This window comes from Salarias fasciatus, chromosome 18 (genome assembly GCF_902148845.1).
Source record: "Salarias fasciatus chromosome 18, fSalaFa1.1, whole genome shotgun sequence".
NCBI lineage: Eukaryota > Metazoa > Chordata > Actinopteri > Blenniiformes > Blenniidae > Salarias > Salarias fasciatus.
Window position 1 is genome coordinate 4,898,332 of NC_043762.1, and position 11,398 is coordinate 4,909,729.

At 40.9% G+C, this 11,398-nt stretch overlaps 1 protein-coding gene across 1 annotated transcript; it reads right to left on the reverse strand.

The window, feature by feature from the left end:
• Nucleotides 1–1,440: 1,440 nt before the first annotated feature.
• On the reverse strand, nucleotides 1,441–10,973 carry LOC115405694 (M1-specific T cell receptor beta chain-like). The gene is made up of 7 exons (XM_030115356.1): nucleotides 10,931–10,973; nucleotides 10,530–10,838; nucleotides 6,044–6,059; nucleotides 4,816–4,826; nucleotides 4,048–4,086; nucleotides 2,249–2,521; nucleotides 1,441–2,148 (listed from the first exon to the last, which is right to left on the reverse strand). Exons 1-7 carry the CDS (start codon nucleotides 10,971–10,973, stop codon nucleotides 1,922–1,924), a joined length of 918 nt encoding a protein of 305 aa, XP_029971216.1. The 3' UTR covers nucleotides 1,441–1,921.
• Nucleotides 10,974–11,398: the final 425 nt, after the last annotated feature.

The following is an 11,398-nucleotide window of genomic DNA, read 5'->3' on the forward strand; positions in this document are numbered from 1 at the left end:
TTGAAGTTTGAGTGCTGTATGTGTCTTCTTGCATTCCTACATTAATGCAGGGTCGATGCTGAAGTTTGTCCAAGGAGGAACACAAGACCAGGAAGCAGATGTAGATGAGCAACCATCAGCAAGAGGTGTATCCACATCTCTGGATTGCTCTTCAGATCGCTCTAACTCTTCCTGTTACTGTTGCCTCTGCTGAGCGAAGCTTTTCAAAACTCAGGCTCATTACAACATGTTTGCGTTCATCAGTGGGTCAGGAACGTTGAAGTGGTTTGGCTGTCATCAGCATCAACATGGACGTGGCTCAGAAGCTGTCCTACAGTGACCTGACAGCTGATTTTGCTTCCAGGAAATGCAGACGTGTGTCTCTGTGGGGCCTGAAGTTAGTGGCATTCACTCAAACTGACACCAGGGGGCGCCACAATGCAGTTGTGTTTCGTGCCCCTCAATGACTTGCAGCGGCCCTGTGCAGACCCTGTTACAGAGGATCGAAGTGTAACAATAACCTTGAGTCATCTTAGTGTCAAACCTGCTTTGTTTGTAGTCATGAATCATTTTACAGGAAACTCCTGAACATGGCTGCAATTTAGTGGAATTATGTGTGATTTAACTTTGCATTTTAACTCTTCTGATAAATCAACATGTGACCTTCAACATGGATGTTTGTGCTCTAAAGCATTCAGTATGAAAGTGTTTCTAACTTCTATGGAGTCTGTTCTGATGTGACTCCAACATGGACCCTCAGCAGCAGACTGCAGGCTGGATCATTGTTCCTCCTTTGACTCCATCATTTATTGCTGGAGTTCACAAATGGAGACTTTTTCTCTCACAGAGGAAGAACAGAGTTTCCACTTGTCGCTGTCATGTTAATAAAGAGAAAGTCAAAGGTCACAGTGTGGAGGCTGCAGAGCAGAAAGCCACAGAACTGCTCTGCTGCAGTGGAGGAAGTGTGATGAGCTCTCACCAGCTTGTTTTTTCTCTTCTAATAACCACAGAGAACAAATTCACATCTGCTGCTGCTCCGTCATGAACGCCACTCCTGTCTGTCTGTCTTCTCTGTGGTTTGATTTCCTCTCAACATGTTTCTGATGAGACCTCCACCCACACACAGGTGAGCTGAGACCCTGAATACTGTTACTGTTGCACTGTGGGAAATATTTGGAGCTGATTGAATTCAGTTCAATCCATCAGTATCAATGTCATTTGAGTTTAGTAGATTGAACAGCTCTGTGTTTCATGAGGAAGAGACTGAAGATCATCAAAACTCCCATTCACTGTTCACTTCACAAGAAACTATCCTGATGAAGAGTGAAACACTTCCTGTTAGCGCTCAACATGTCAGACTGAAGAGAAAACACAACAAAACAACATTATGTGACATTTTATTCTGAAAGTAACACTGAGGAAATGTAAAGAAAGTTTAACACTGAGAAACAATATCATGAAAAAGAAAAGCAGAGAAATATAATTGAATAAACTGATATATCAATAGAATAAATGGTTCAACATAATTTTACTTGAAATGTCAAAATCTTTGAACTGTGTAAAATGTGTTTTTTTTTTTCCAATATAGCCAACCATGAACATTTTTGATAATTAAGAACTAAAATACAGTCAGTGAAAGAAACTACATATTTTTGAAAGAAATGTGGAGATTCACATATTTTAAATTCATCACTACAAACTGAAATCTTTTACAAACCTTTTCAGAAAAAACTTTTTTTTTGTTTTCGTCAAGTATTAGTTTCTTTGTTTAAAATACTGACTGAACTGAAGTTCCTCTTTCTGTTCTTCTTCTCTGTGTTTTCTACATGTGTTCAGGAGGAAGATTGTTTCAAAATAATCTTTGTTGTTCTTTATAGTTGATGACAGAAAACATGTTTGAGTTTTCCAGCAGGTGTGAGTGAGACGTCAAAGCTCTTGGAGGTCAGTCAGCATGTGTGGAGCTGGTGGACGGTCCTTTGTTTCTGAGGATCATCATCAGAGAGAGTCCAAAGCAGTAGACCACACTCTTCACTATCAGCACTGTGTACTGCAGGCAGAGCAGCCTCTCTCTGGACCAGAGTGGTGGAGGGACGGCTGGAGGAGGAGGAGGAGGAGGAGGAGGAGGAGGAGTAGAGGGAGCAGTAGATGGAGAGGCAGTGACCTCTATGACTGAAATGGACAAAGGTCAACATGTCAGTGCTCTAAATAATGACAGTGAATCACAGCTAAAGTCATCAAACCTTTTTCCCCCCGCTATTCCAGACTGTACCTTCCTCATGCTTCACGGAGCAGTAATATTGTGTTTCAGGATCATGCTGACCGAGCACCAAGATGGCGGTGGAGCGTCCCGACTCTCTGAGCTCCAGCTGCTCTCCCTCTCTGGAGTTCAGCTCCTCCAGGCCGCCGTTCTGCTTCAGTCTTTTCCAGGAGAACTGGACCTCAGGAGGGAACATGGCTGAGGCCACACACAGCAGGTGGTTCTTCAGGGGATCTCTGGAGGCTGCTGGGTACACGCTCACCACGGGCTTCACTACCTGCTGCTCTGGAATCAGACAGCAGCAACAAGCAGCACACACACACTTTAAAAAGTCATTTGGAAACAACTAATACTTTCTCCATGACATAATTAATGTTTTGTCTTTACCAGAAGTTCTGACATTGAATTATATGTGGAGCACATTTACCACATATATATCAATTTGAATGCTTTATTCAAAGGAGATAAGTCTCAAACAGATGTATTAAAAAGTGACCTGTTCAGTGTTTTGTCGTCACACTGATGGATGAAGATGGAGAACAACAGCGTTGATTCATTCATTCATAACTTATGCGTGAGGACAGAGTGCGGCCTGTACAGGTCAGCAGTTCATCACACAGTGTCAGATTCTTTATTTTATTCATCTTGTTGTTTTATATCACAATCTGTTACATTAATGACATTTAGTCTCGCAATGACAATAATTTCAGGAAGGATCTGGGTGTTGTTAAAAATGTTTTTGTTCTGTTTTGTGTGAAGCTGATTAGTTCAGTCTAATACAACATGAAGTGATACCAAGCTTTTCATTTTATGTTTAAACTTGTTCAGGAATTATAACAATATTTTTAAGCCTCTGAATAGTGCTGTCAATGGATTAATCGCGATTAATCGTGAGGTCTGCCAATTGGGTCAAAGAAAAGAACTAGAGGATAAATGTCTTTTTCCTGACGTTGAGACTGATTTATCAGGATTAGATTCTTCATTGCGATTAATCTCAACTTAAAAAAAAGTTAATTGTTGACAGCTCTCCATGAATTAATCACGATTAATTGCGATCAAATGCTTAAAACTGACAGCACTACTTCTAAATTAAACTGACAGGCCCTTCAGCAGAACTCAGTGTCACAAAAGTAAATCCAGTTTTCATCAAAACGTTTACATCCACCTTCAGTAGTGACACAAGACTCAGTGTGAAGAAGTTTTTCATTAAATTGCATTTAATCATTCCATTTTTATTTTTCAGAATTTTGGTTGAGATTAAAAACAACGTCCAGCAAAAAGAATTTCAGGAATCTCCAATTTTATTTTGAAATATCCATCATTTCATGTAAACGAAGCTAAACTCTCTGGACACAATTAAAAAGTGAAATATCACCTTTTTTTGTTTTAATGTGTGGTTATGTTGACATCAGACTTTTTTATGTATTTGACAGATTAACTACAACACAAATATTTGTGTTTTCCATGATGGCAACATTAAATTATCATCAGTGTATTTCACTTTTTGTTGTTTTTGTGGATCAGTGAATGATCAGTTTTGTTGTTTCAAATTACAAAAAATATCTGTTTTGATTTATAACAATTAAACTCATATTGTCACAGAAAATTTACATTGAAAGTTAAACTATTGATTATATTTTCAATGAAACATCAGCTTGTCAGTCAGGAAGTATCAACTTTCCAAAGTATCTGAGTTTACGATGAATTATCTCCTGCTGGATAAATAAATTACCTTGAAATGCACTGAAATGACACAAATGTTCCAGGTCTGCAAATAAAACAATGAATATGTTTTAAATGTTTGTTCTTACCTGTTACATACAGTTTAGTCCCAGAGCCAAAGATCTTTTCTCCCACAGTGAGAAAGAGTGAAACAAAAACCCTCCTGCAGCTGAATGTGAGCTGAGCTGATGAGACTGTGTCATATTTCTGCTCCATGAAGAGTTTCTCTGATTTCATATCAACACATCTGTCTCTGTTTTCTTTGATCCAGCAGCTCAGCTCTGATGATCATGTCTGTCTCTTGGTCAGTTCACAGCTTTAGTCCACATGGAGCAGATCTGGACTAAAATACTGACTGTTGGACTGAAAAGAAACTTTTTTTACTCTCTTGGTAGCCAGAAGATAAAATTCATGAAATAATTGAGTTTAGTCTGAACTCCACCAGAAGCTGGAGATTTTCTTTCTTCACACTGTAATAAAGCAACAAATACAAAATACCTTTTGTTCACAATAATTCAGAGAACTGTCTGTGAGTACTTTAGTAAGACTTGATCTTTTGACAGCATCATCATCATGTTCCTGCTGCAATTTGTAACTTTCTGATATTGTGTGATATTTATAACAGAAGTGAAATAAATATTTCATCTGTTCAGACATTTCAAGATGTGTTGCTGCCATTTAATTCATTCATAGATCTGCTCCAGCATCCTTGACCTGACCTGGAAATACTGATTGCAGAATATAATGATTCAAATAATATTCAGTTTTAATGACATTATAAATAGTGCCACAACTTTTTTGGAGTTATTTCTTTCCACACAGTCGACCATCACATTTTAATAAATAGACTGAGTCACCTGGTGGTCCTCTCTGGTACTGTTCTTAACTGGTTTGGTTCTTAAATCACAGATCCATGTTTTTATGTCAGTATGGATACTTGTTCCTCAGGAACCCATGAAATTAGGTGGGGGGTTCCCCAAGGCTCAATTTGAGATCTCTTTCTTCTTAACCTCAGCATGCTTCCTCTTGGGGACGTCATCAGTTTCCATGGTTACGCTGACGACACTCAGCTGTGCATCATCGTGTCTCCTGATGACTCAGGGCCAATAGAGCGGAGGTGCTCATGCAGCTTTTACCTCCTGTCGGTTAGATTACTGTAATGCCTTGCTCTCTGGTCTCAGCAAAAGAGGATTTCAAACCTCCAATTATTACAAAACTCAGCCACGCATGTACTGACGACCAGGGGGCGGGGCCACATTACACCAGTTTTTCACCTTCTTCTATACAAGGACTCCATAACTCAAGCCAAAACCAGCTATTACTCCAGCCTCATCATCGCTAACGATGGAAACTCAAAGACACTCTTCTCTCTGTTTCACAAAATTACCCAACCATCAAACTCCCTCCCACCCCATCTCTATTCTACTGACTCCTGTAACTCTATAATGCAATTTTTCAATCGCAAGATCAGCAATATCCATCAGAATCTTTGCTCGATCGGACCATCTTCCTCCCCATCACCCCCTCTTCTCCACTCTCACTACTTTTCCAGTTTTCACCTCCCCAGTCCTCCTGAAATTGCTGATATCATCCTAAAATCAAAGCCCTCCACCTGCCAGCTTGATCCCCTCCCCACATCCCTGGTCAAATCCTGCCTCCCCTCTCTTCTCCCTCTCATATGCACCATCATCCATTCCTCACTGTCCTCTGGTATTGTTCCTTCTTCATTTAAAACAGCATCTGTTACCCCCATGCTAAAGAAATTTGGTTGAGATCCCAACAATTTTAATAACCTCCGCCCTATTTCTCACTTACCTTTCATTTCTAAAACTCTGGAGAAAGTAGTCGCCAGTCAACTCCATTCTCACCTTTCCCTCAATAATCTTTACGAGCCCTTTCAATCTGGATTTCGCCCCCGCCACAGCACAGAAACAGCACTCCTTAAAATCACCAATGATCTCCTCGTGGCAGCTGATTCTGGTTCTCTTTCCATCCTCATCCTCCTCCATCTGAGTGCGGCCTTTGACACCATCTCACACCCCATCCTCCTCCATAGACTCTCCTCCATCGGCATCACCCACACACCCCTCAGCTGGTTTCACTCATATCTCAAAGGCCGCACTCAGTTCATTCAGCTTCAGTCATTTAAATCAGACCCCTCCCCAGTCACCACAGGTGTCCCCCAGGGCTCAGTCCTGGGGCCCCTCCTCTTCATCATTTACCTCCTCCCCCTTGGCCATATTTTCCACAAACTCAGCATTCAATTCCACTGCTTTGCGGACGACACCCAGCTCTACCTCTCTTGCAAGCCCCATTCCACGCTCCCACCCCCCTCCCTCATCTCCTGCCTCTCTGACATTAAATCTTGGTTCACTGCAAATTTCCTCCAATTAAACAGCAATAAAACTGAAATCCTCCTGGTTGGCACTAAATCCACACTTGCTAAAGTTGACAGTCTTTCCCTCCCCATTGACAGCTCCTCGGTCTCCCCCTCCCCTCAGGTCAAGAGTCTGGGTGTCATCCTCGACAGCACTCTTTCTTTCCAGTCCCACATTAATTGCATTACTCGGTCCGCTTACTTTCACCTTCACAATATCAATCACCTCCGTCCCTCCCTCACTCCTCAGGCAGCCTCCAACCTTGTCCACAGCCTTGTAACCTCCCGTATCGATTATTGTAATGCTCTCCTCTTCGGCCTCCCACAGAAATCACTCTATAAACTTCAACTGGTCCAGAATTCAGCTGCTCGAATCATCTCAAAGACCCCTTCTCACCACCACATCACCCCCATTCTCCAGCGCTGCACTGGCTCCCGGTCAAGCACAGGATTCATTTCAAAATTCTTCTGTACACTTTTAAGGCCATCAACAACCTCGCCCCCCCCATATCTGTGTGACCTCCTCCACATCTCCACTCCAGCTCGCTCCCTCAGATCCTCCTCCTCCATCCACCTCACTGTGCCCCCTGCTCGCCTCAGCACCATGGGGAGCAGGGCCTTCAGCCGCTCTGCCCCCCAGCTCTGGAACTCTCTCCCCCCGGACCTCCGTAATCTGAACTCTCTGTCCCTCTTCAAGTCCAGACTTAAACCCCATCTGTTCAGATCTGCATCCTCCACTTAGTTTTCTCCTACTATTCTCAACTCCTTATCGTCATTATTTGCTGTGTTGCCACCTATGATTTTATTTTATTTATTATTATTATTGTTCTTATCATTGTTGTTTTAATCTTGTAAAGTGTCCTTGAGTTCCCTGAAAGGCGCTTTGAAATAAAATGTATTCTTGTCTTCCTGTCTGCTTCAGGATGGATTATAAGGTTCTCTTATTTGTTTTTAAATGTCTTAACGTTCTTATTTAGCGCTTTTGCTTTTTTATATGAAAAGTTCAATAGAAATAAAGTTTGATTTGATCTGATTTGATTTGAGTTTTATTGGAAAAGTGTGAAGAATCCATGAAAACCTTCCCAGGTTCAGGCAGAACATGAAGATTCTCCATAGAAAGACTGAAGCCTGAATCAGCAGGTTTTCTCATTGTGAAGCTGAAGTCTTCATCACTTCCTTGTTGTGCTGCTCTGATTCCATCTCCTGATAGAACTGAAGTGATTCTGCTTGGTCCCAGTTTTCACAGTATTGATTACGTATCTTGTTCTGAAAAACACAGCTGTACATCTGCTGTGGCTCTGTGATTCTGTGTCCACTTCTATTGAACAGAGTGTTTTAGTTCAAACATCTTTGCTTCAGTTTTCCAGATCAGAACTCTTCTCTGAGTCTGACTGAACATGAACTCAGAAAGTAGCGTCTAAAACAGACGGAATTTTTCATGATAACTGCATGAAGACTTTACTTCTGGAGCAAAAACTGTCAGCTGAAGTTTCAACCTGCTGATGTGAAAGTTAACGAGACTTTTAGAGGATCAACAGTTAAATTTAATGAGAAGACTGGAGCTTACAAAATAAAAGTCAAGGTTTTCTCAGGATGTTTTTCTAAATGACTTTCTGATGATGGAGGATTTCATGTGTTGTTGTTTCAGGTATTTTGTTGTATATATGGTCTTGTCTTTAGCCCATTTGTGCCCAAATTTTTTTCAGAGGTATAAGGCATATCATTTTATCAGTTGAGTCCAGTTGAATCATGTTCTGTATTTATTATTTCCATTTTGTACTTTTTTAGGAAAAAATTAGCATTTAACAATTGTTGCCAGTCATAAATTGCCAGTGGGCACATACCTTGTCACTAGGTCAAATGTTACCGATAATACAGGAATGACAATAATAGCAAAATAATAACATAGAATAAACAACAACAAAAGATGGAGCCTCAGGTTCTCCCTGCATAAAATTCAAAACAACAAACAATTTGAAATGTTTTCTTATTCTCATTTTTTTTTTATATACTCAAAACCTCAGCAAACATTTTTTTCTTAGAACCTCTAAAAACACATAGGCTACATAACATTTCTTGCCATACATTCCATCATCTTTCATACATGTTCTACTCATTGTGGTACTTCTTGAAGAATGCCACATGTGGTGGAACATCATACTTTCCACGTGCTCATGATGTGCGCCGCCACAGTTCTTGCATCGTTTCTACCTAGTGATGGGTAAATCAGGCCTCCTGAACTACTTTCCGTGGTTCCCATTTTCTGAGGCCAGGAGTCTCTTGGTTTTAAAGTGGAGGCTGAAGGACTGACAATGAAGTGTGCTTTCACTCATTTCTTGAACAGACAGCACCATCTAGTGGCTTCAGACAGTACGGACAGTGGTTCATGAGGCCTCGTTTGCCTATCACTAGTTGCACCTGCTGCTGTTGAAGGCCCAGTGGTTGAAACTATCAAACCAGTCATCAGCAATGCCTTTGAAGATCTTCTGCCCTGCCTAAATGGTTTTGTTCCATGGAGGAGGATCTGGGCTATCAGCCTCTGGAAGCAGAGGAGATCATCCTGCCCACTTTTCCACGACCTAAATGAATGACAAAGCAGGCATGACAGATGTAAGAATGTGCCATTTTCTTTTATACATATGATTTTATTGATGACTCGTCAATGTCATCCTTTCTACAGCATCATATGTAGAATATTCTGTAAAATCAATATCACAATTTAGTTTTTGATGTTGGTCTGGATATCATCACTGTTGCTCCTGTCGACTGAAGAGCAGTAGCGATAATGACCTCTAGACAAACATCACAAACTCGACTGTGATATTGCTAAATAACATCCATCCTACCCCCAGGGGTGGGGGGGGGGGGAGCATTGGTTATGAAAAGTACTTGTGTGTCAAGAGAAGTGCACCTCCCACTGCACATCAACATTTTTTTACTTCAGTGGAGCACAAACTAATGTTAGCTAGCAATAAAATGATGTATGATAACATATAAAAATCCTAAACACACAGGCCTTGAACACCTGTGAACTTATTTAGCTAGGAAGGGTATTCAAAGAGGATTAAAATGAGACATTGCACATCATTCTACAATTTTAAGTAAGTAAATTAGGAGCAATCCTGCATACAGTGTTTTCCTTTAGTTAGTGACAAGCTATGTGCCCACTGGCAACTTTTGTTGCCGCTCATAAAAATAAGCCTATGAACAAAAAAATATTCAACCTAGGTACAATTTTTGGGTGGAGGGTTACTCTAGAGACTCGAACGATTAAATAATTATAAATATGGTTGTTGGAAAATCATAAGAAATGTTTGAAAATTACCTATTTCCAGAAAGATTTGCATCTGCCATGTCTTCAGCCGGAAGGAGCAGGAAGCAGATGATGTCATGTGACAGGAAGCACTTGGAAATGTTTTTTTTTTTTTAAATGAAAACCTTTGTCTGAGTGGTCTACTCGCATTTAAGTGGGAAAAGTTGCATTAGTACCTTTGAGATGTTTTATTGTGAGTCAAAAACAACAGTGATACACTTTGGCAACAATTGTTGCCAGTGGGCCAAAACGGGTTAGTGCTCTTTCCTCTCAACTAGAAAACCCAGGTTCAGTTCCAGGTCCTGCTGTTTGATGTTTGCATGTTCTCCCTGAGCCTGTGTGGATTCTCTCAGGTTCTTCATCTTCCCATATTTCATAGACATGCTTGTTGTGTGTCAGTGCTTTTCTGTTCCTCTGTGTTTGTTCTGTGGTGGAATATTGGTGTCTCCCTGCTCTTCACCAAATCTCAGCTGATATAAGTGTTTCCTCTCTGAGAGCCTGACTTGGAAAACATGAGGATGAACTGGAGTCATTCCAGCTGAGGATCAAAACAGGAGAATTATCTTCCTTTACTATATTTGGTTGAAATAATAAAATTCATGATGGTCAATGATATTTTTGCTGAAATACACAGTTATGTTTAAACAGTCTGACTGATGTTCAGACATTAGTAAAATGATGCAAATTTACATTATTTAATTTTAAACTGATAGAAATGAATAAGAAACTCACTAAACTAAGAGTGTTTGTGACTCAAACTGAGGTGGAGTGAAACATGTGAACCTGCTCTCTGGTTTACTGTTTACTTCCTGTCACACACTTTATTGACATCAGTTGGTTTTTGTTCAGGCTGCAGGGATCATTTCTCACTGTGATTAAACCACAGGAGCAGTAGTAGGAGGCTGAATGATCTGATTTGATTTTGTTAATCTTTAACTCACAGCCATGAGCTCTGCTCACAGCTGAGAAATCATCTTTCTGAGGATGATTGTAGCTTGAATCTACTGCACAATTACGTCTATGAATATCCAGAATCACTTTGAATGTTTCTGTGTCTTTCTTCTGGTACCAATATACATAGTTAGTGTCACACTGATCAGCTCCTCCACAGCTGAAGGAGACTGTGTCCCCGACTCTCCTGGTCAATGTTAAATCGTCCTGAATCAGCTCTGCTGCCATGGCAACCAGCGCTGTGGAGACACAGACAGACAGGTGCAGGTCAGTGTGACCTCCTTTGTTCCAGGTGGAGTTTTCTGGCTCCTGATTGGCTGGAAACACTCACCTGAACACAGACAGCAGAGAGCAGCAGCTGGGAGGAAAAGCATTGTGTGCAATGGTGTTTCCTCTGGAGGAGCTGAGGAGAAGTGGAGCTCTGATGCAGCCGAGGCCAAACAAGGACGAGCTGTTTGAGCAGACGAGCTCATGTGGTTTCTAACAGCTCCTCAAACCTCCCATCAGCCCACAGATAAGCTGCTGATTGACAGCTCAGCTGAGGCTGCTCTGTGGTTTCATCTGGCTGAATCCAGCCTGAAGAGAGAAAAGAACACTGAGAATATTTATTTTCTCACATATTTAGGTTTTATGGTGATAAGTTTAGTGTCATGAATGTTATCTTTCAGTTGAACAAAGAAAAATAACTGCCACACATGTGCCAGCACACACACACTCACAGCATTTGTACATTTGAAATATTTCCAGGTAATTTTGGGTTAATCATTTATGGAACATTTAACACGAAGTAAATTCAAGT